Raw genomic sequence first — 24,936 nt, 5'->3', positions numbered from 1 at the left:
TAGAATAATATTAATAATATTAAAAATAGAATAAATTTTTGATTATTTTTTCATGTTAAGTCAAATCACTTCTTTTTTTACTATTTTTTTTTTGTATATTTATCTTGCATTTCCAGTAATTGTTCCTTTTTTCTAAAATCATATACTGAATGACAGTCCTTTGTAAAATAGAAATCCCTTTGTTTGAGTAAACTTCTTCAAAAAATAAATAATTTTTTTCATAAACTAAAAGTAATGTACATATAAACTAAAGAGTAAATATTTTGTCACAATTTTTTAAATTCTCAATTTTAGTTTGTACATGAACTAATTTTAATTTGTAAAGAAATTTAATTATTTTTTATATTTTTCTCTTGCATGAAGTTTGTTTACCTTGTATGCAATTCGTTAGTAATAATTTTAATTTTTCTGTGCTGTGTATTTTCTAACCTTGCTGGATATAAGAATGTAAAGACCCGTACCCACTTATACATTTTTGTGGGCATGGATAAGAGCATTATTCAACAGAAAACCAACTATCGATCTTTTACTATCACATTTCAGAGAAAACATACACACAATTGCATATATATAAAATGATGTGGAACTCGTCTAGAACCTTCACCTTAACATCAATAAATAATACTACGACCTTCCTACTTCTTCTGTCTCGGCATCTTCTTTCTTGGAGCCCAATTTGACAATGTCTTCCACCAATATTTTACCATCTGTTTCGGTAAAGAAAATGCATAAAAAGTAGCAGTCAATCTGGAAGCTGAACTAATTTTCAAATTTGGAATGTATGTATAATATACAATATACAATATTACCCTCTAGGAATTACCATAGATAAGAAATCAAGATAATATTGAACAATGGAATACTAAAGAATTTTAGAGAACTATGACATGCATGGAACTTGGAAGGTGCCCAAGGTCTAGTTCAAAAATCATCACGGATGTGATGGACTTTCAAACAATCATGCCCAAGGTCTAGGAATTTTTCAATGAAGTCGCAGGATGGTTTCGGTTTCAGAAACTGACTAATGAAGCTGTGGATAATAGGCTATAATAGGAAATAAAGAAGATAAAGAGGAAAGTATAAGTTGCATTAGTTGATGTTTTGTGTTTTATATTATAAATTTTAGTTGAATTAACTGGAGAGAGTACTTGAGTGACATTCATTACTGATATCTAGAGAGGCAGTATAAGAAAAAGAAGAAAAATGAAACATGAACAGACCGCTATCCTTGGAAAGATTGCTGATAAGTTCGTGAATTCCTTCCTTGCCCAGAGTGTCCTTCAGATACATAGCAGCAGACACAACCTCCTCGGGTGTCACTTTCCCATCATAATCCCTGCCAGAATATGACTAAGCATTTAAATCACATTTATTTCCAACAATTAGTCATAAAGGTTTATAAGGGGAAAAAACTTTATCCATGTACATGTGCATTCTAAATGAATTAAATACTTCGGACAAATTTGTTTCTAGGAGGAGGAGCGGGCACAAAGGATTTTCATTGCTACATCTTAATACTTAAACTTTAACATACACGATTAGATTTCAGATCAGATGCTTTCGCAAATTTTCACCCCAAAATAACCAATGTCACTGAACTACTGCTGCTCTAAAGCAATTTATGAGTCCGTTCTTAAATTTCCTCAGAAGAGGTCATTATTACAAAAATAATAGCAATTTATTGTATCATGGGCTCTCCCGTATAACAACGAGGAGTTCCCCCTTCCCCTACATAGTATCCTTTATGAATTCTGCCATTAAGTCCGGCTAGTTGCCATTAATTAGAAAATACTATTTTTAAATATTTTATAAGGTATTTTGTAATTTGCATCAAGAAAATAGAAGCAATTAACCATAATTTCAAAGTCTAGAAAAAACCTGTCTAGTAACCGCCAGCGGTCTCCAATTTTAGCATCAACATCATCTATTTCTTTTTCAAGCGTCTGGAGCATAGTATCAACCTAAGAAACATGAAATTCCCATTGTCGTTAACTATTTCCAGTTTCAGAATGTAATTCAACTAATGATTTACAGATGTCTGCCTTGTTCTTTTGCTTTTCAATTATAAAGTGGCATCTAAAGAAACTAGAAGGTCATAGAATTACCCTATCGACAAGTGCTGAAGAAACCTTATCACTAATAGCCGCCTCAATAGCACCATCACTTTCCTTCCTTGCAGCTTTATAGGCCTTCATAGCTGCCTGCTCACCTTCTGTACCTTCTTTCCCTACCATACTATCATAAAGCTCCATCTGTACAATGATAGGTTAGAATTGTTCATTTTGTATGTAAAAGAACCTGGACATGATTAATAGCTAGTTGGTTTAAGAAACGTTTTCTATTTTAATTCCTTTTTTCACCAAAATGTCATTTTCACCATTTCCTCTGAGAATATTTGCAAAGAAGAAAGAAAATACTTTTTCTGATTATTAGAGAAAAAAAACAAATATTTTCCGGTCCTAAGAAAATGAGTGTCCACGCACTGTGGGCCTGGCTTATCCTAATCCTCTTATAAGCCCATAAATCCACTTTAAGCGTACAAACACGGATACAAGAATGTACAAGAAGGTGAATCAGTCAAATTAGAGACTAAAATTCAGCAAAAGCCTCCCTCTCCCTCTCTGTAAAGCTAGAGAAGGCATTTTCGAACATCTTTTATCAAACAACAATGATAACAATGGCAACCAGAAGAAATGAATTTTGACTACGGATTTTTTGGGAAAAATTAGGGACAAATGTTCGATTCTAAGTTTTTGAAAAAAAATGCATTTATTTTATCTAGCAAATTATTTTTTAACAAATCAATGTTAAATGATGTGAATGTAGAAACATATTGAATTACATCCAAAATAAATTGAAATTTCACTTTCCTTTGAATGCCCAAAAAGTATTCACGGAGCTATAATACTCAGTACAAAATATATACAATATAATATGAATTCTAAAATCTATATACCTCCTTCCTCACAAGTCTCAAAAATTCTTCTCGTTCCCTGCTCACCGACTGAAAATTTAGGAGACAAATGAATGAGTCCAAGCATTCTTCAGTGCATATAAAGTTTGGCGAAATTGAAAATAATTTACTTCCGGTCCTTACAGATGCGGATGCTAAAACAGCTAGTGCACGACTGAGCTCCGACAGGTGCTCCTGTTTATCCAATGTCTTTGTTTTTACCTCTCCTTGTGTTTGTTTGGTTGTCGAAGCCCTCTCTTTCATAACCAAATCCCCTTCAGTACTGACAGATTCAACCATTTTGGCCTTCTCTGCCTCCTCTTTCTTTTCCTCCTCCTATTAAATATTTTGCACCCATCAATCTCAAATTAAAGCAACAAGTATACCAATAGCCAAGAAACTTCAAGAAGTGATAATTATTATGGTGGTTCGCTGGAGAACAATCATTGAAAATTTTCTTAGACGTTTGATTACAATGTGCTTCAAAAAAATGCAATGAAAAAGGAAATACTCGACATACAAATACATTTTTTTATAGATGACTTAGATTTTCACAATAAATTTATCTTTACCATTTCTTATTAGAAAACTTCACTGTATACCTGAGTAACATAAATAAGCTATTTAGTCATAATTCTTATGTTCCTCCCATTAATTATTCACAAAACTACAGTGAAATGAAGCAACGCTTTTAACATAAAATTATACGTATAGATAGTTTTTAACATGGTTACTTTAAAATTGATGCTAAATCAACCGTCCCATTGCTCCCTCCCAGAACATATATATCCCTGGTAACAAAATCCACCTTGATTAGCTCCTCTTGCATTTCGAGATATTCCAACTTCCTCTTCCTTTCTGAAACAGAATCCTCAGATGGCAACGTTGTTACCCCAACAGTATCTACAACCTCATCTGGCAAAGAAGAGAGTGTAGCTTGAACAGCTTCCTCTGGTCTGACCTTTCCTGAAACAGAAAATGCCCTACAGAGAGAATGGAACAACTTCCCAGCAAATCCTTAAAAAGATAATATTTAAACAGAGAAAATACTAAGATACCTAGAAAGAATTAAGAGGGAGGACGGCACAGAATGGTTGAGAGACAGATCCAGCCAGTCCCTAAGCTGCAAAGAAATGTAACAATTTACATCTCCAAAAACTGAGAATTGTTTCAGCCGTACAACCATATGAAGGGGGGTTTCTGTTCAGGATTAAGAAATGTCTTTCAAGGTCCAACTATATATGCAAACGCCTTTCGTATTGCATTTAAGAGATACACCAACAACCATTATTTTAAGACATTATTTTGTTATGCAACCAACACAATAACAGCGATACAGAGTCTTGAGAATTGTTTGAGATATATGTGACAGGTGTAGAGAGTAGATCAGAGGGGGGAAACGCTATTACTAGATAGAACTGAGAAAAACTGTTGGAAAAACCATTACAAAGGATTTAGAGGTCACTGATTTACAATTCATAATAGAATATTATAGTATCTTTGATCAACATGGGAAAAAGCTAGGTTGTTATTGTTGTTTACTTCTGAATATAGGAACTAAGACCAGTGTCTTGTTCAGATAAGTTATCAAAGTTTTAAGTTAACAGAGTTCGACAGTTCAAGGACACCAAATTGCACTGAAATATTTATGATTAACCTGCTGTCGCATTTCTTCAACTGAAAGCAACCCAAGTAATCCTCGATCTCTACAAGCTTGACGAAGCTCTGCTTCTGACAGGGATTCAACACCCTCAAGTTGAATCAGTTTATCATCATTCTTGATCCTGCCAAAGGAAAACAATTTAGACTTATTGACCCTCAAAACATCAATGAGTCTACTGACTGAATATAGTAAACTTAGTAAAATAAATACTGTAGTGTTGAAAACACATAAATCTTCAAACATGGTGCGCAATGCTAAGCACAATTTCCCATTTTCCCCTTCCTTTTCTCCATTTGTGGAAGGGAGTGACCTATTCTTTTTCCTTTTGTATTTTATTTAAAGTAATGGTGTCCGCACATATTGAACATCATATGGTAGAGCTCGTACTAGTTATATTATACATGTACTTGACCTTAATTCATTACCATAAATACGTATATACAAAGAGCCTAATGGGAATATAGACTTGCATCTAATTTCCTGGGGAAAAAATCCTATTCTGCACAGACCACCTTTTATGAGAAGCTCTGAACCTAGACTGACCTGTGTCCCCTAAGCAGCCTATCACCTCCTTATCTGGCTCTCACACACAAACCACCTATCCACAACTTACTAGTATAGTACACACAAGATGTCATCAAGTGTGACAGCCAGACATGCATCAACACGAAGGAAAGACCAAGGAAACCTTATAAGAAGAAAGGTGTATAACAAGAAATAAGGGATACCAGTGAAAAAAAAAAAAATCAAATTGGGAATAGAGTTCCTGTGAAATTAGAATTTACCATGTAAAGGAGAGAGATCACAAAGGGGGTTCACTAAAAATAAATTGTTTGGCTCACATCAATTATATTTAGATATTAAGGATTTCTTTATTTTAAAGTTAGAAAATTAATTATTGAGCTTTTTAGTGAAAACACACACATTGCATTGTAAATCTGTACTTGTACAAACTCTAAACGAACATAGCCATCTAAGTTCTTTGAATTTCAATAAGTGTAATGTACTACTTTCTCCCACTAAATTAACATTTGAACTTCTGCCAGACCTGTTGATTCAGCTCCAACCGAATACTCTACGATGACTGAAGAAAGGTACGACATCAGGAAATAATGTACTACTAGTCCCTTCAGAAACTAAAATAATTTAAGAACCTTGTGTATTCTTCTGTTTCCTACAATTGTGTTATGCACTGTGACTGAAAAAGGAGTCAATAAGGAGGCAGACATTCAGACATTGGTAACAAACATAACAAATATACGAAAAATCCCTAAACAACAATGTGCAAAGAATTTCTTCACGATAAATCACAAAATGAAAGTTAGCAGAGAAGAGCCAATGAGCTGATGCATAAATAAGAAAAACAGAGAGGAAAGATAAATAAATGATTAATCTTACTCTTGTAATCTTTTGCGGAGCATGTAACGCAAGTATCCATCAGTTCCATATGGGCTGATGCCCATATATTTACACATATTTACCAAGCGAGGCCTGTTCTCCATTTTCACATCCAAAAAGCATTGTCATAAAAATATTAGGATCCCAAAGTATGAGACTAATAACTGGAGAACACAGCTTGTTGAACATAAGCAATGGTAGAAGGACCAACCTGCTAATGTTATCCAGGGTGAGCTCATCATTAAATAACTTTGCAAATCCTAAGATTTCATCATTAGAAACTCGGGCACCTGTTCTAACCTACAATAATAACATAGTAAGTACAGACATAATGATATCAATGTTGCACATATACGGGAACATAAAGCAGTTATATCGTGAAAAGCACTGCTGACTTTGTTCATAAATTCATCGAGATCTTCAGCTGTCTTCTTCATTTCTCCACTTTGTGAATTCTGAATCTCGTTTGCCATTTCTTTTACAGTATCTTGAAGAAACTTGGCATATTCTATTCTTGCATTTAGCCTTCTTTTCAACGCCTCCTACAAGTTAAGCCTTCCCAAAATTGAGAGATAATAAAGCACACCAGTAGTCAAGCATGTATTGTTTGATGAGTACAATAATAATCACCTGTTCTTTCATCTTGTCCTGGAAAGTGGATGGTAGCATGTTGGGAAACAATTTAAGGAATACTGGCAACAATAACTCCATAAATGGAACTATGATAAATACAGCGAATGGAACTAGCCTGAAAATATCAGCTGTTGTCCTTGTGAGTTGCTGTCTCTCCCTTCTAGAAAGATTCTTTCCACCAGCAAGTTTTAACATTAATCTGGAGCTTATCCTAATATCAGCCCAAAGTAGTTTCGTACCAAACCAGTAGTGTTGCAGGGTAGATTTAAATTCATCCCACCAGTGGCTAAACTTCTTTGCCCAGTCATCCCTAGTTAATGGGAAATCAGACAAGTCTAACAAAAATTATAACACACAAAAACAAGAGGTGGTAAATTGTAAACCTGCTCATTGACATTATAGTTCTGAAAGCTGGACCAATCCCTAAAATCTTAGTCCATAATTTTTTTATAATAGAATCAGCACTCTTCTGTGTTTCTTGAAATTGTTTAGCCTTGGCTTTTGCCTTTATGGTGCTCAAGCCTTCTACAGCCTCATCACATTCCTCTGGTGAAGCTTCCTTCTTCTGTTTAGGAGCTGATTGTTCACTTCCCCTGTTACTGCTACCCAATCCAGATTGATCAGCTGCAGCGGTGGAAATATGGCGCGTACATTGGGATATCCATCCCAACCTTGAAAGATAAACTAACTCTGTTTTGTCAGATCTAAATCCAAAACTTGAACCTCTAAAGGAATTACGCGAGACAAATCTTGAAGCTGCACAAGCTGCTAGATCATATTTGTTGACAGCAAATAATTTGTTTTCCTGTACATCTTCTGTAGTCGCAGATGAACAGAAGGGAAACCGACTCAAACCTTCTGACTCACTAGATTCTAAAGGCTGAGCATGCCCAACACTGGAGAATCCAAAAATAATGCGACCGGGTTGACTACATAGAGGGTTGAAGAAGAGGTTCCTTCTCTTCTTCAAAATCACTCTTGAAGCCATGACAGCAAATTCCAGGCGCTGATGTCAGTTTTCCCCAAGCAAAACGCTTAATAATTCAATATTTCAATGTCAATGATACAAAGACATTTCTCACCTGTAAAGTGCAAATCAAACTGCAATTAGTCATCGCAGCACATAATGCAATTCATCAATAGTAACAGAAGTGCACGTTTGGTCATACTTTGCGTTTCTTTCTTCAAAAACCATCTCAACTCAAGTAGTTTAGCACAACAACAAAAAACAAAAACAACTAATTCTACAAAATGAACTAATCTAAACACGCACTTTCCAAAGCAGTCATAGGATGATAAAATTAAAGCTAATTGCGACGCTACTAAAAAAATTCAAGCAAATAAAATCCACGCATTGTAGCATTTTTCATAGTATGAATACATACTAGAACTTCTAATAGGACACGGAGAACATGCTAAACATATGAAAACTGTGTTTGAGTTCAAATCACTCTCAAATTAACCGATTAAAGCACTCGCAAACGCAGTGTCCACTGTAAAACAACAGAAATATTCATTCTCCTCGAATTTCGCAGAAATCCGAATTGAATCGAGCTCAGCTAATCGAATACGAAACGCACCGCCGTTCTGAAAATACGGCAGGAAGAGAGGCGTTTTCACGGCGAAATAACCAGTGTTCGTTAACTGGAGAGAAGCTTAGAACAGAGACCAATCGATAACCGGAGAGAAAATGAGCGTCTTCCACAATGGAAGGAAATCATAACACTGCTATATAATAATAATAATAATTTTATTTTTTATTTTTATTTTTATTATTATAATTATTGCTATAAGGATTGGGTGAAGAAAGGAACAACTTTCTGGGAGTTTCCAATTTTTTCATTGATGCAGCATTTTTGTTTTGACTTTCCACTCTGAGTGTGTTTTATTTTATCATTATCCTTACTCCTTTTCAAGAAAATAAATTTAACATTTTGGACTTTAAACGGATCAATATGTGTTAATTTTTCCGAAAAGAAATTCAGAGGTAAATAGTAATTTAGAAGAACAAAAATTATTTTAGTCGAGTAAATTGTGAGACAATTAAATCGTGTTATAAATCGTGTTAAGTACATTCTCACTTCTGCAAAACTGGTTCTTGAACACACTGGACGTGTATGGATTAGTTGATTTCATTTTCTTATTGAATATTGAAAGTTAAACTTTTCTAAAATAGTAAAATTATCTCTCTTAATTTCAAACGATTTTCCATATTCACATTGTATTCTTAATGGTATGGTTTATTATTTTTTATGACTAAATTCTGACTTATTAATGCTACTACTGTATATAAAATTTACAGTGTATTCGTTTTTAATTATATATATATATATATATATATATATATATATATATATATATATAATATCACAGGATTAGGACACGGTTTCCAAGGATTAAAGAAATTTAGTTTAAGTGGTTTGAATAAATATGTATATTTTACTAGACAAAGCTAAAAATATATATAGAAAAAAAATAATTATTCAAAATTTATTTTATAAAATTTATTATTGATTAAAATTAAAATTTATTTACCTTCTTTTTAATATTTTGCATTAATTTTACATCAAATATGAGGATTGTCCCAAATGCTAAGAGAAAGAAAAGTATTGTTTATTGATCAACTTTTTTTTAAGTAAGTTCTTTTGTGTTTTTTTTTTAACAATTGCTTAGATGTTGTTTGCAATGCATGGAAGTAGGTGTTTGTATGTGAGGTTTGATGGAAACAAATAAATTTCTACTAGTTTAGGATCATGGTGATTTATCAGTTTGTTGATCAAAGTATTTATGATCAAATTTTATTTATGGTTAACAAAAACAAACATAGTTAAACAAAGGTTTCACTCCAATTAGCAATTTACATATACTTTTGACTGAGTGAAAGAATACACACTTAAGTGGATATATTATTTTGAATTTATGTAATGAATGTTTCATCATGAATCTCTACTTAACAAAATTATTCTCACTCAAGAGGAAACATTAACAAATGTTTCATGTAAGGTTTTTTTGTTGTTATCTAAATATGCATGTTATTGTATATATTTATTTATATGAAAAACTGGTGGAATTGAATATTTTCATGGTTTATTGTTATAATAAGGATTAAATATGTTTTTTTTTTTCTGTTAAATGAAATTTAAAATTAGTCTCTTTTCAAAATTTTCAATCAATTTAGTCATTTTTTAAATAAAATTATATAAATTTAGTTCTTTTAACTAAATTTTATTAAGTACGTTTCGAACGTATTTTATAATAATATTTGAATTGTTTACACCTTTGACATATTTTCGTTTTGATGTTAACTCAAATATTATCATAAAATGCGTTTAAAATATCAAATAAATTTAACAAAATTTGGTAAGAAAAATTAAATTCATGCATTTTCAAAAATAAAAAATTAAATTGATATAAAATTTTGAATAGAGATTAATTTCAAAATTCGCTTAAACTTGATGGACCAACAACATGATTGACCATGATAATTAAAGTAAATTATGATGTATCCATACATATGTATGCATGCAATGAAAATTAGTCACATATATGTATGACATACGATGCATGTATTTGTGATTTGTTTTGATATATTAAGTATTAAAACAAATGAAAAATATCTCTAACTTCTTTAATGATTTAAGTCGTATAAACTATGACAGAATGTATATCTTAAATTTACTTGCACTCATGTAATTAAACTGAAATATGTTTATATGAGAATCCATAAATCTTTGATATAACTCACTTAATATGGGTATTTCAAAAGTTATAACTAAAATATGCGTTTCTTTTAATGTGCGTTTCTTTATTTACTTAACTAAAATATGAGTTTCTTTTAATTACTTATGAATTTATACTCCTTTTATTATTTAATATATATATATATATATATATATATATTTTGAATACGAAAACAATGAATTTAATTTTGTTTTCATAAAATATTTTAAAATACATTGGATGTAAAAAAGTCTTACAGTCTCCTTAAAGATCGAATTGGATTTTTAGAAATGAAGGAACCAACTTCAATATGGAAAATAAATAAAAAACTAAAGTGAAATTTAATTTATACATTTTTTAGATTTCACTTTCATTTAATAATATTTGTAATTTAGAATGTTTATCTGGACGTTGTTCATGCGAAATTGCACCAAGGGCAACTTGGTAATTAAAGAATCAAAACCCTATATTTTGCTTTTCATGAAAAGCTGTTTCTCTTTTCCACTCCGATACCTTCTCTTGGAGAGAAGAAGTAGCAGCGATGTCGCAGCAAGGTCAAATTCCGATAAACCCCATGGTCGCTCCGCAGAACCCTATGGCTGCCATGCAGGTTCCCATGCCCATGCACATGCAGATGCAGATGCAGATGCCCATGCCATTACCCATGCAGATGCAGATGCCTCTCCCCATGCCGCTCCAGATTCCCTTCTCCATCCACGACCCCGCCACCCCCTCCTCCGGGAAGCGCCGTCGCGACGACGAGGCTCCCGGAACCGCTGCCGCGACGGAGCAGTCTGCGCCGAAGCGCGTCAAGGGACAGGACGTCATATTCAGGATCGTCGTGCCCTCGCGCCAGATCGGCAAGGTCATCGGGAAGGAAGGGTGCCGCATACAGAGGATTCGAGAAGACACCAAAGCAACCATCAAGATCGCTGACGCTATTGCCGTAAGTCCTTTTATTCTTTTACTCGTTGAATCAATCTGTATGGTAGCATAGAGAGACAAAAAATTAGGGGATTTCACTTTTGGGGTTTTAAATGTAAATCCATTTATCCGGCAGAACTGATCTACGAGAGTGAGTTGAATCGAATTTTTAAAAGCTTATTTCGGTGCTAGGAAGTTTTGTGGATTTTAATAGACAGTGTACGAATTTTTCAGTTTGGACTTTAATGGATTTATATCTCTAGAACTTTAAAAGTTTTTCAGGACCCGTTGATTGAAAGAACTACATGGTTTCGAAATTACCGTAGTTAATAAGAAAATAATAAGTTTTCCAGAGGAAAGTAAAATCAGTACATTTTTTCATAGCTAATTGGTTTTAACTTTCATCTTCACTATTACTTGCTCTATATGCCTTAACATCTTTTCGTGTCGGTTCCTGAGTTTGAACAAAATTTTGAAATTTGTTATATAGTAATAATGAAGACGACAATTAGTTTATTGGTTCAATTGAAAACTCATGACAACAGCGTTCTTCGCAATAGAAGTTATTAAGTAAGAGAGTCTATAACGTCTTCAACAAAGAGAGTTTGTTGCCCTCCATGGAAAACCTGATAATACTAATTGAATACCAGAATACTTGTTTATATTATTTGTAAGTATTTAATTTGGGGCTTGTTCATGTTTTCATTTTATGGTGTATGTTTGATGGCTGAGAAACTGCTGAGTAAATAAAAAAAAAACTGTTGTTCTGAATTGAATTGTTGTATTATAATAATACAACAATACTCTAATTCTTGCATCTAATTTGGGGTTTGTGGGTACATTAGTGCTTTCTGTTTCTGGCATGTATTTAGGGTGTGTTTAGAAAGCCGATAAACTGCCATTGACATTGACGGACCTTTTACACATTTCACTGCAAAAGTATATGAGGGAAGGGCTAGAATGTTCAACATGACTGACATGGGGAAACAATTTACTACGCTGTGAGAGAAAAAAAAAGTGATGACTACTTTGGGTAGAGGTATTTTCAGTATATAATTTGTTTTTGGAGCTTGGTAGTGGTACTGTGATGGGCGATTTGTTTCTTCTTTTTTAGTAAATTATTTTCCCACACTAGTCTTGCCTTCTAGGAACCAAAAAAAATTCCATATCTTAATCCGAACATTGTATTTTCAGCCGTGTGTTAAGTGTTATAAACTTCATTCAGTTTTTGCTGATTATTAGTGAGGGTTAATATATATTGATTGAAGTGCTTAAATTTTCATTTAAAATAAATATGTTACGTCATTATTCAGGTTAATTGGTGTTTACCAAATCAATCTAATCTAATGTTTTCCTATTGGGTAGAGACATGAAGAGCGAGTTATCATTATTAGTTCCAAGGATAATGATGAAAAGGTTACTGATGCAGAAAAAGCTCTTGAGCAAATAGCCCATTTAATTTTAAAGGTAAGATGGTCCTGATTGAATTTTTTGGCTCACATGCTTTCTCTGTAATATGCTTAATTTGACAAGAGCTTTGATTTTTGTTATGATTTTTATTGCTGATTATGTTCTTATTGTGTTTCATAATTTATTATAAAAAACAGGGTGGGCATTGTTTAATTTTTATTTTAAAATAATATGGTTTTTATTGCTTGTCTAGCTTTGAAACTTGAGTTACTAAGGCTTGAATTGTCTAACTTGAATTTACTCGTGCCTCTATCCCTTCTACTTAGAAAAAACTGGAACATTCTGGCAGATGTTTGAACAGTTAGAAATAAGTTGAAATATGTAACATTGTTCTGAAGCATCCTTCGAAAGTATTCAACAAAATATACAGAAGAACATTAAATAAAATACTTTAACACGCCAAGCCAAATATTCATTTATTTTTGTAGTGAATTCATGTAACATGATATTTTTATATACCTTGTCACAGTATATGCCTATATGCTATATCGTTTGTATAAATTACCGTACCCCCCTGTATGGTATTATTTTGAAAACATACATGTCCTGCATCCATGCACATGATTTAAAATACATTTTTATGCTTGATAATTGTAAACTCAGTTAGGGGTCTTGCTCTGCTTATCTTGTACTTCTGATACGCATTTGGCCACTTTAGTTTTTTGTATTCCACTTTTGAGATTATCATGTATCTATGTTAATATTCATGTGGCCCTGTTGGGTCTTATTTCATTTTGTTAATGCTTCCATATAACAGGAAGATGATAGCAGTCTTGATTTGTCAAAAGTTGCAGCAGGACATGTGGCTGCCAATACAATTAGACTTTTGATTGCTGGGTCCCAGGCAGGTGGATTAATTGGGATGTCTGGTCAAAACATTGAGAAATTGAGGGACTCTTCTGGTGCCTCGATTACTGTTCTTGCACCAAATCAGTTGCCTTTATGTGCGTCTGCCCACGAATCTGACAGAGTAGTGCAGGTGATATGTTTAAAATAATGCTTATCAATTCTTGCAACAAAGAATTTTGGTTTCCGGGAACACTTTTATCAGTGACGCAGAGTCACCTTGCCTTCACCATATATATTTTGACTTGGATATTTTAACCAGGATGGCAAGGAATTTTAGTCTGTTCTTTGAAATTTCATGTACTTACAGATGGATGGACCAACATAATATCAATGTTATTAATTGTTAGTAATTTTCCCAAGATAATGCTTGCATGATGTTGAATGACCTGCTCTTCTGTGTATCAGGTTTTAATGTGTTCATGTTTAAGTCATAGTTCTAAATTCTTTTCACACGTATCAAGTAGCATGAAGATGATTTGAGGGTTGAATTATGCAATTTTATTATGCTGCTTCAAATATACTTTGGAAACCTGGATTGTAATCTTCATTCTTCTTGAAATTAGTTATCAGGAGATGTTACTTCGGTAATGAAGGCTTTGGACGAGATAGGTTGTCAACTAAGGTGTGCTGGTGAACTTCTGTTGTATATTAATTTTGAACCTGATTCTAATTACTTTTGAAAATTAGTTTGTCATTTTGCCTAACCTATATATGAACTCAAATTTTGCGCAGGGAAAACCCACCAAGACAAGTGATTTCAATTAGTCCAACATACAATTATGCTGCAATTCGACCATCCCAACCATATCTTGACCCAACTTCAGGTTATTTAATGTTTTTCTATACTAGAACAACATTTGACTGTCATTTAATAGTTATACATGTTTTGAATATTGTCTTACAATCACTTCATCTCTAGGACAACCAATCTTGCAGTTGATTATGTTACATTCGAGATGCTGATTTCGGAAACGATGGTTGGTGGATTGATTGGCCGATGTGGCTCAAACATATCAAGGATCAGAAATGAATCTGGAGCAATGATCAAGGTCAGTCTTTTACTTCCTTCCTCCTAGCTTGAAGCATAGACAGTCGCTGTCCTACAAACAGATTCACTTTCTGATTCATGTTTATTTGTTATTATAACAGTCTCTGCATAAAAACAAAACCCCTGGATCTCACATTTGCATATAGAACTACGTAAGACTTACAATTTTGGATATTGACACATACCAAAATAGATGCGAGGCCTGAATTTTGTGGTTTACCCTATTTGTTAGACAATGATTTTTGGATCTCTCGTTAGCCTCTGTGATTATAGGGACCAAACGTAAAAAGTATACATTAGTTACCAAAATACCAAGAGAATTGAGCATTCTACATTTCTTGAATTAGTCTGGAAACCCTTGAATTTCAAACTACTTTAAATTTTTATTAAACAGCATATAGTTTGTATACTTCATTACTTGATCCGTTTCCAACATATTGAGAAGTCAAATTTTTTTAAGATAATTATATTCTTGAAATATCTAAAGAGTTTGGGTTATTTTAATGTATAATAAATGGTGGTTTGTAGATTGTTTTTTCTTTTTTCTTTTACATAAATTTCCTGAACTAATTTGCATCTGATTTATATCTTTCATCGGAAAATGTTGCAGGTTTATGGTGGTAAGGGTGAACAAAAGCATAGACAAATTCAATTTGGTGGTAGTGCTCAACAGGTGATCATTATGGATCTTTGGCCTTTTAATGATTCGAGAATAACAGTATACTTTTTATGTTTGAGACATTTTTGTTATTATTATCACTGTTTTCCTGTTTTATTTATCTGTTTGACTGGTGGATTTTATCACTTTGCCACTGGTTTGAAGTTTTTTTCCCTAACTGTGATTCAACAGTGTACTATTAAGCTAATTTGTACAAATTTTGCCTGTACTTTTCTAGCCTAGCATGGTTTTAGTTCTGGTCCCATCAAGAGATGTATATTTTAGTAATTGCATATGAACAATCATTCATTATTCACTGAATAAAATTAATCACACAGTTAGCTTTCTATATTTCCAGTTTCTTATATCCACGAAATACGGATTGTTTATGTGAAAAGTGGGAGAGATATCCAGTGGCACCCTGCTCTGGCCAGTTGGGGGGAGTTGGATATAGTCTTGTGTTGTGCAGTCGTAGCTTCTTAAGAGAAAACAACATGATGCTAGGCTGAGTAGTAATCCTTGTTGAAACACTGAATACTTTGGAAAGGTCTGTCTGTGCCACCCGTCAGACAAAACAAATGGGAACTTCTCAATTTGTCCATGGCCTCTTCTTTTTCTTAGTTTGGGATCTTCCCTGAAATAAAAATCGATATCAGCCCAGATCAAGATATAGTTATTTAATCTGATATTTTATATAGCATGCAAGTCCTACTAATATGGAATTAAACTGTCACATGCACTTTCTACCCTTTTCTTGGTTTTAAGCTGTTACAGGTTTTTTGTTGAAGCTTGAATTTTGTGAACAGGTAGCTTTGGCAAAACAGAGAGTCGATGAATATATTTATTCTCAGTTGATACAACAGACTGGCACCCAACAGTCAGCGTAAGTATTTTCCTTATGAATTGGGTCCATTCAAATTGTAAATTTTCCAGTAAACAAGAAACAGCTAGGTCATTGTAATAATTAAGATCTTTCTGTAAAAGTTTTTAACCCCATTCTGAAAGGTGGCATTTTATAGTTCGTTCATTGATAGTGTAAAATTGTTCAAGTGTGCATTGTGGATTAAAACTAGTAAGTTATTTTAAATGATTTATCACTTCAGTCTGAGATTCAAAAAATTTAAATGAACTATTCTTGTCTTAAAATTTTGTGCTCCTAATAATGAGCAGACAACTGTAAACAGCAAAGCAAGTTGTTGTTTAGGTATAGTTAGTAAGACTTTGTTTCTTATAGTAGTGTTTTGTTTGGATCTTATATATTTTTTGTTGAATATCCATTCGTTTATTCAGGCGAACTAGTTCTTTGAAAACAACAGGAAACCATATTTTAATGATTGAAATTTGCGTGTTTGTAAAATATAGGGAGTAATTTTTATGAGAAAGGACCAAAATTTAAAAGATTTCTGGTCTATTCAGCTTCCAGAGATGACACCAAGAAAGCCAAAATGTGTAGTTCCTGCTCGGAATCCAGCTACCTTGGGGGCTTATTATTTGTGTTAGTAAGATGTGTTTGATGGATATAATTTGTTTTAGTGGATGTTCAAACTTTTCTCAGCTTGTACCGTATCAATTGTTCTTAGTTGAAGGTATATATAATTTTTTCTATACATAAATATGAATGTGTAAAATGTAACGTTTATTTCTGTTGATATGGCTCTCACTGGTTTCGAGTGGTATTATAGCATCTTATTTTCAGGTATATTAAACTTCTATCATCATGTTTACCTCTTTGTTAATTTTAATAAATAACTGTCATAATAAACTTCTATCATCACCTTCGTTTTCTTATGTCGTCATATTTCAATGACGTGGCATCCTCTGCTTCACATTACGTTTACATGTGTACGTAATCTCTTGTTTTTATATATCTGTATTTAATCTGAAAACTGCATACTTTTTTTTATACATAATCTTTTACAATTTTATTTTCATCATCGTCGCAATTAAAAATATCGAAAATTTCATTTCAATTTTCAACTACTTTATGTTCTAGAATATGTTTACCTATTGGTGGAAGAAAGCCAAGCACGTAAACTGTTTAGAAATCACATATAGTTTAGTCAACTTTAAATGTGTAGGAATTATGCTTTCCCAGATTTAGCTTATGAAAATGACCTTTTTTTTCCAAAATAAAAAAGTTGTCATGTCTATAGTTGCTCATTCTTAATTAAATTTTCCTGAAGGTTCATTTGATGAGAGGAAGTCAAATAAGAAAAAAAGAGAGAAATTAAATGATTTTTTTTTTAAAAGAAACAAGTTATATGTAAATCTTACATATATAATCTCAAACCGAAGTTTATAACAAGTTTATTAAACTTTACAGTAATTACTTTAAAAGTGACATAAGCTAAATTTTATGATAATATGTCTGGAGATAGCATTACATATGTATTATTTTTAGGGTGAATACATTCTTAATATGTAAACTTTAAAGTAAAATGAAAATTTGTCTGTTTCAAGTTTTGAGGTAATTTAATTTTTAAATTTTGAAAATTAATAAATTTAATTATTTTAATTTAATTATATTACTTTTTTTATGTATCAAACTTTGTATTAAATTTTATTTTATTTTAGTGTTTAAATTATTTATATGATATATTTTAATTCAAATATCCTTTATTACGTAAAAAATTAACGTAATTAAACTAAGAAAATATATTTATTTAATTTTTAAATTTGAGAATTAAATATATCAAAATTTTATGAAAGAAAGAAATTTTAATTTTATATTCAAATTTAAAAATAAAAAATATATTTAAACCTTAATTTTAAGCTAAACTCTTTTAAAATCGGAAATTTGAAAGAACCATAATAAAAAAAAAAACTCTCATTTCTTACACATTGTAGTTTATAGTCTATGGTCACCTTTTCCAACTTCTACATTTTCCATCTTTTCAGCATTGACATTTTTTTTATGTGGGATCCACAATCCTTCTATTTCTATTATTAACAATGTCGAATGCTAATAAATAACCCTGTGTTGAACACGAAAACTGATTAAGGAATTATAATAAATTTTTCTGAGATTAGATAGGTAAAAATGTCTTCCTATTGCATTTACATGACTTTTAATAAATAAAATAAAATCCAAAGACCCTATTTAGAAAACTCATTTCCATTCATTCTAAACTACGCCAGTTTTTATCTTTTCTTTTCATTTCCTCACATTTTCTTTATTTTCTCCACAGTTAATCGATGCCAAACACAAGGAAAACAAAGTCATCTAATTTAATTATTACTTAACAATAAAAAAAATATTAAACTCTCATTGCATACTTATACTACTAATTTTACTTTTTTTTTTCTATAAAATAAAAGAGAGAAAGAGAAAAGAAAAAAAAGTATTTTGCAGCGTCTGAACGTGGAATGATGATATTCACGTTAAGAAAGCTTAAATGTGTTGTTTGGTTTGAACCACAAATCCGGTTTCTTAGTTTACCGTTCAAGCAAGCAATTGATTTGATGGTTGAAAACATTTATTTGAAGAAGAAAGTTGAACATCAATTTCAACACATTTCATTTTTATTTCCAAATTATGAAAAAAAAAAAAGTGTAACATTTATTACGAGTTGTTTTCGAGGAACAAATTAGGTACATCAATTAACCTTCCAGCTTTCTTTAGTCAATAAGCCTCATACTATTCGCCAAACGTGGAATTTTGGATTCGCTTCTTCAGTCCACTCACCATTAATGATTTTGTGCCATCGTCCAAACACGCCCTTATTTGTCAAACTCTAAAACCACGCTTCCACCGTCATTTATGTTTCTTTTTTATTCCCAAACAGTCCTCCTCAGTGATGAAAAACCTAAGAATGAGTTTTTATATTAAAAAAGAGATTTTTCAATTATTGAAAATTGTAAGATTTTTCTTCTTTTTTTGTAATTATAGTTCAAATAAACAATATTCAAAGACAGTATGATCCTCCACACTTTCTTTTTTGAAATGTAATGGTTACAATTATTTACTCATTGCAAGTATTAAAATAAATAAATAAATGAGTAGGATGAGAAGTAGTTTTTTTGAATAATTATTATTGAAAATAACGTGATGTCTAATATGGGGAGAGTCTTGGTCCTATCATGAATTAATTGATAATGTGTAAGGATATAATTCTTCCAAATTCATAAGAAAAAAATCATTCTAATCAAAAGAGAGACTGATATGATTTAATTTTACAAGCTTTTATTTTATTTTATTTTTTGTTAAATGAATAAAATACGAAGTTTGAGTGTACACATTTTAATGTTTTGTTTTACGTCTTTAACTACCACCATATATCAGTCATTACTTTAATTTATTTAGTTGTAATTCTCTTATCTTCTTTTTATGCAATTACATCACTTATATCCACTCTCTAGCAACACCATGGTATATTTGTTTATTTCTTCTAAAATCATATTGCATATTAAAATATCTATAATTAAATAATAAAATTAAAATGTAAGTCTTATAAGACTTTGTCATTAAAAATACGCTAATATGACATTAAAAATAAGACTCAAAGACTTAAAGAAACTGAGTTAACAAAATAAAACATTATTTGAACGTATTAATGAGAATGTAGACCTTATTAGATTTTTTATATTAGATTAAAACTTACAAAAACAGATCAAAATGATGTGATATATTAGAATCCGTAAAATTAAATTTAAGATATAATAGAAGACTTTGCAATGTAGAGATATTGTTATCTATTATCTATTATTTAACATTTTGTTATTGTTTTGTTTTTAAATATATATAGAGACAACTGTCAATTCCCCTACTATTACCAAACAACCATATGAGTATTACATAAGCTTTATGATTTTAATTAGTCGTCCAATTCGAGTAACACCGGCAGTTGCAAAACAGACTTTGAAGTCAATGATACTAAAAGCATTCAAATGAATAATATGGGAAGAAAAAAAAAAACTGTACTTTTAAAATACTTCTCATTTTTTGTTACCCTTCAAACAAGACAAATAATGTTTGATTGTATATTTTTCTTAAACAAGACAATAATGTAGCCAATATATTTTAGATGACCCATTTGTTTATTAACTACTCTTATTATAAATTTGAACATTTTCCAACTAATTGTCCAAGTTTTTGTTAAAACTTGTAACAAATTTTTTTATCTAATCTTCTTCATATTTTATTTTTCTTAACTATATTTTTTTGTTAAGAATTTAAGGTAAGTTGAAATTTTGTATTGAGATAACTAATATATAAGTAAAAATGACTAATAAATTTATTAGTCGAAGATTTTAAGTTGAAAATAATGTCTTTCGATGTCTCTCATAAGAAAAAATCTTCGCACTATTTTTATTTTAACCAAGTTTTAGGCAATACATAACATGCATGCATTAGTCTAAGTATAAGGGCATGAGTATCTTTGGATTAAAATTTTGTTTTATCTCTTTTATTTTTTAATTTTTTTATAGTTAAATATGTTTTTGGTCTCTTAATTCTCAATGAATTTTGAAATTAGTCTATTTTGAAACTTTGGACCAATTTAGTCTTTCATCTTTCGAAATACGTGGATTTAGTTCTTTTAATCAAATTTTGTTAGGTTTATTTGATGTTTTGTACGCATTTCAAGATTGTATATGTGTTGTTTATAATGTTTGAAACATTTTTATTTTAATGTTAAGTCAAATACTATTATGAAACGCGTTTGAAATGTCAAATAAACGTAACAAAATTTGATTAAAAAAACTAAATCCACATATTTCGAGAAATAAATTACTAAATTGATTCAAAGTTTCAAAATGGACTAATTCCAAAATTTACTGAAAATTAAGGGTTAAAAACATATTTAACCATTTTTTTAATACATTTATTATAATTTTCATGGTTTTTTTCCCACCTTCTACTTTTTTCAAAGCATTTATCTCAAAAACAAAGAAACAGAGTTTGTTTAGAGACATTTAACATAGTAAATTGGGTGGAAAAGGTGAGAAGAAGTAAAATTTCAATGTAAATAAATAGAGGGAGGAGTAGAGCTTGAGAAGCTGAATGCGTGTAAGTAAGGGCGAACCGCCCCTTAAAAGTTTTTCCAGAACATCATATGCATATCCAATGATGTGTCAGAATCAAAATCACGACCTGAATAATATCGTCAACAACCACCCAATATTATTTTGGTGAAACGGTGAATTTAATACACCTTAGTTAAAATATTGTACTCTTAGTCAAATCACGGAGACGATTAATAATGGGATTCTTAAACACAAAAACGTGTTTTTGTTTAATTTCATTGATATTAAACAATTGGTAGAACTGTGTTTATATCAAACTGGTAAGGTTTTCAATAAATAAAAAATAGTAAAGAATAAAACTTATTTATAGTTTGCATAAATCTCACGATAATAATAAAAGAAAAAGGTTTGACTCAATCTTCTGGATAAAGTAACTGGTATTTCAGTTTTGTTTGTTTGTTTGTTTGAATCTTTAATTTAAATTTTAAAAGAAAGTTTGGGCCACATATGCCAAAAGAAAAAGGGGAAAAAAATGACACAGCTTCTTACAGCGTGCAATGAAAAAGAAGATGGTTACCGTTATGTTAAGATCTTTAAAGGATGATTGGTTCATGATGACGAAAGCCCAAAGTTTGACCTCGTTGACTGAATCAAGGCTTCACATGAAGCGTGCCATTCACGCTCTTCCATATTTATTCCATTTCTCATTCAACCAACACGTAATACTCATATAAACTACCAATAATTAAGGGAAAAGTCTGAGACAAAATAATCGAAAATTTGAAATATAAAAAAGGTTTTTAAAAAGTTTGGGGATGAAAACGGTAAGAAACCACATATTCAAGATTCAACCAACGAATAATTATATGCCCACAAGCCAAGATATGTCGTTAGCAAAACATCAGATTACGTTTGATAGTAATAAAAATCGTAAATACCACACAACATTTCTCTTCAACTACTCAAATTATTTTACTTTCCGCAGTACTATTTTCTTTTGCTAATCATTTCTGGCAAGACCAAATAAAACTGTTTCACTTTTTTTTATATCACATCCTCAGTTAAACCACCACTTATTTGCTCTGAATTTATTTTGGAAGTATTTACTTTGATTTTATTAAAAGAGAAACACCTTGACATATGTAATAATTATTAAAAAGAAATACATTTTGCATCAAATTGAGTAATATAATGTTTGTAGAGGTTTGAATAGTAGTGTATCAAAATTACAACAATGCACTAATTATGCATAAAACAAAATTACATATGGAATATTCAAAATGATGTCATATTTTTAATTCCACATGTTTTGTTATTTGTCTTAGCCCGTCACTACAATATTCTTTTCAATTACAATTTGGACTTTTTTTTATTTTTGATATGTGACCTTGGTATTCTTTTACGATTCTAGTCTTCAAATTTTTTTTTTATTGTAATTCAATCCAAAGAACTAGCCTAACTTTTCATTTGATATACCAAAAAAAAAGTATTTAATTGATCAAAATGTAGATATTTAAAAAAATTAATATCTAAAATTGTGAAAACATAACATCTAAAGTGAATCGGAGGCGGGTAGTACAATAATTAACTTATTTTCAAGGAATTATCCCTATAATTAAAGATAATATAAAGAATATATATATATATATATATATATATATATATATATATATATATATATATATATATAATGAAACAGAAGATAATATAGATAGAATGAGATGTTGTATGAATGATGGAGTGTTGAAGTCCAGCTTGAAGCTTTCCTTATCTGTCATACTACCAGAGTTGTTTCTCCATCCTTTTCTTCAACCTATCTAAGTTTCACAATTCAATTTGTCCCTACTCTCATTTTTAAACTATATATTATATCTTTTTATTATTTTCATCACATCAATTATCATATCTGATAATTTTCCCTTTTTCCTTTCTCTAAATGCGATTTGTTACTTTACCTTCCTACATACAAATTATGTAATCCAATTATATATTTAAAAGTTTGTATTAATTATAGCAAAAACAAGTATACCCCTATTAATTTATTTAGAGAAAATAGTTTGAGAATGGTGTGTGTGAAGAAGGATAAGATGTTTTTTCTAAGTAATTTGACTCCTTCCTTTTGCGTCTCTAATTCTCTCTCCTCCTTTTTCTGCCCCCAAATATAATACAATCTAGCATTTCGATTGAATTGGCCTGAACATTGAAACGACAACAAATGGTTTCTCTCTCCTCTCTCACTTTCTCACTCAACCTCACACTCTCTGTTTTCTAAGAAGACAAAGCAAGCCATCTTAATCCTCAATCAGATCTCCCTTTTTCAGTTCACTCTCTGCACCACCAACCATACTCTCTCCTTCTCACACACCCACGAATGCTGGTGCCAAACAAAACAACACAAACCAAAAACCTTTTCAAAACGCCGTCGTATGCAACACCCAAATGAGGTGCAAGAAACATACCTTAGACCTTAGCAGCACCGTCGGCGTCTGTGCTTCCTGTCTCAGGGAACGCCTCATAGCCCTCGTCGCCGCGCAGGCCCAGGCCCAGGCCCATCATCATCACCAGGCCCAATTAACGCGAGTCATTTCACGCGCCTCCGACGATTGTTCCAGAACCTCAGACCCCAACCCTCCCCCACCCTTAATTTTCCCACGCTCGGTCTCGCCCTACGTCTCTCGCCGGAAGTCCGACTACGCCGCCGCATGGCAGGGCTGCGACGACCGCCACGACCGCCGCGAGCGTCTCTTCTACAGCACTCCGCAGCTCGGTCCCACCTTCTGCGCCGGTGATGCCGCGTACCACGGCGACTCGCGCTCGTTCAAGAAACGCCTGAACAAGTTCCGCATATTCGCGAGGCTCTTCAGGTCCAGATCGGATAAGTTTCAATCCGATCCGTCGTGCGAGCAATCCTCCTACGCGTCGCCGTCGTGGTTCTCCTCTCTTTTCCCTGCTCGCCGGAGGAACAAGGATCGGACCGGGGCGCCGGAGGAGTATTCCTCGGCCGCGCGTCGGCGGTTTCGCCCGTCGGATCGCGGAATGTCGCCCGTGAGGACCGAGGATTTCGGCGACGAGTGCGATCAGTCGCCGTCTGGAAGCGGATACATCTCGGAGGCCTCGCCGTGGTGGCGGAGGACGCCCACGGTCGCGCCTTCGGCTCGACGATCGCGGTTTGGACACGCAAAGAGCGCGTCTGGTTCTGGTATGGCGCTCTGCCTGAGTCCTCTGGTTCGGGCGAGTCCGAACCGGAGGTGGAACCACAAGGGATTGCCGCCGGAGATGGCCGCGGCGGCAGAGGTCAGAGCCGCAGCGGCGAAGCCTCACCTCTCCGCCGCGGCGTCGTTTTGCGCAAACCGCTCAAGAAAGCTTGCAGATTTTGGACGAGTCAACCACAATCGTTGATTTTTACCTTTCCGTGACCCGACCCGACCCGTGATTCCCATTTTCATTCTATTCGTTTTACGGTATTGTGCACATTCTTCGTTTTCATTTCAGCAGAAAGAAAAAAAAAACAGATTTTTTTTTTCTAATTCTCTTTGTACACAAATTGTTCACCACATGAAACAGAAGTCTAGTTCGATTTTTATTCAGAAAAATTTACAGATATAGTTCACATTGGTGTGATTTTGCAATTATAGTGACTTTAATTGTTGATGGAG

At 32.4% G+C, this 24,936-nt stretch overlaps 3 protein-coding genes across 7 annotated transcripts; 2 read left to right on the top strand and 1 right to left on the bottom strand.

Moving 5' to 3' along the window:
• Nucleotides 1–391: 391 nt before the first annotated feature.
• On the bottom strand, nt 392–8,364 carry LOC114185482 (mitochondrial proton/calcium exchanger protein-like). Its single transcript, XM_028073223.1, has 15 exons — nt 8,228–8,364; nt 7,031–7,729; nt 6,645–6,957; nt 6,410–6,556; nt 6,226–6,314; nt 6,015–6,107; nt 4,611–4,737; nt 4,012–4,076; nt 3,762–3,936; nt 3,098–3,289; nt 2,957–3,004; nt 2,106–2,252; nt 1,879–1,961; nt 1,221–1,336; nt 392–707 (listed from the first exon to the last, which is right to left on the bottom strand). The coding sequence occupies exons 2-15, from the start codon at nt 7,633–7,635 to the stop codon at nt 625–627; spliced, it is 2,283 nt and encodes a 760-aa protein (XP_027929024.1). The 5' UTR covers nt 7,636–7,729; nt 8,228–8,364; the 3' UTR covers nt 392–624.
• Nucleotides 8,365–10,853: 2,489 nt separating this feature from the next.
• Nucleotides 10,854–17,026, top strand: LOC114186209 (poly(rC)-binding protein 4-like). Of its 5 annotated transcripts, none has more exons than XR_003604989.1 (9): nt 10,854–11,313; nt 12,657–12,758; nt 13,519–13,740; nt 14,174–14,232; nt 14,343–14,434; nt 14,530–14,659; nt 15,269–15,331; nt 16,123–16,199; nt 16,733–16,992. XR_003604989.1 is itself a non-coding variant. In XM_028074249.1 (9 exons), the coding sequence occupies exons 1-9, from the start codon at nt 10,909–10,911 to the stop codon at nt 16,743–16,745; spliced, it is 1,146 nt and encodes a 381-aa protein (XP_027930050.1). In that variant the 5' UTR covers nt 10,854–10,908; the 3' UTR covers nt 16,746–17,026. The 5 variants fall into 5 exon arrangements, 2 of the variants coding, with proteins under 2 accessions (XP_027930050.1, XP_027930051.1); XR_003604987.1 differs by having other exon boundaries at nt 16,679–16,992; XM_028074249.1 differs by having other exon boundaries at nt 14,547–14,659; nt 16,733–17,026.
• Nucleotides 17,027–23,719: 6,693 nt separating this feature from the next.
• On the top strand, nt 23,720–24,679 carry LOC114186356. Its single transcript, XM_028074424.1, has one exon. The coding sequence runs from the start codon at nt 23,720–23,722 to the stop codon at nt 24,677–24,679; it is 960 nt and encodes a 319-aa protein (XP_027930225.1).
• The last annotated feature ends 257 nt before the right edge of the window (nt 24,680–24,936 follow it).

This window comes from Vigna unguiculata, chromosome 5 (genome assembly GCF_004118075.2).
Source record: "Vigna unguiculata cultivar IT97K-499-35 chromosome 5, ASM411807v1, whole genome shotgun sequence".
NCBI classification, from domain to species: Eukaryota; Viridiplantae; Streptophyta; class Magnoliopsida; order Fabales; family Fabaceae; genus Vigna; species Vigna unguiculata.
This window is presented reverse-complemented; position numbering and strand designations above follow the sequence as displayed.

Coding starts and splice junctions, on each gene's coding strand:
- LOC114185482 (XM_028073223.1), bottom strand. CDS start 7,635: ATGGCTTCAAGAGTGATTTTGAAGAAGAGAAGGAACCTCTTCTTCAAC. Junction 3,005..3,097: donor CTGTTTTAGCATCCGCATCT/GTAAGGACCGGA, acceptor CTAAATTTTCAG/TCGGTGAGCAGGGAACGAGA. Junction 1,337..1,878: donor CGCTGGCGGTTACTAGACAG/GTTTTTTCTAGA, acceptor ATATTCTGGCAG/GGATTATGATGGGAAAGTGA.
- LOC114186209 (XM_028074249.1), top strand. CDS start 10,909: ATGTCGCAGCAAGGTCAAATTCCGATAAACCCCATGGTCGCTCCGCAG. Junction 11,314..12,656: donor AGATCGCTGACGCTATTGCC/GTAAGTCCTTTT, acceptor CCTATTGGGTAG/AGACATGAAGAGCGAGTTAT. Junction 14,435..14,546: donor ATATCTTGACCCAACTTCAG/GTTATTTAATGT, acceptor CCAATCTTGCAG/TTGATTATGTTACATTCGAG.
- LOC114186356 (XM_028074424.1), top strand. CDS start 23,720: ATGAGGTGCAAGAAACATACCTTAGACCTTAGCAGCACCGTCGGCGTC.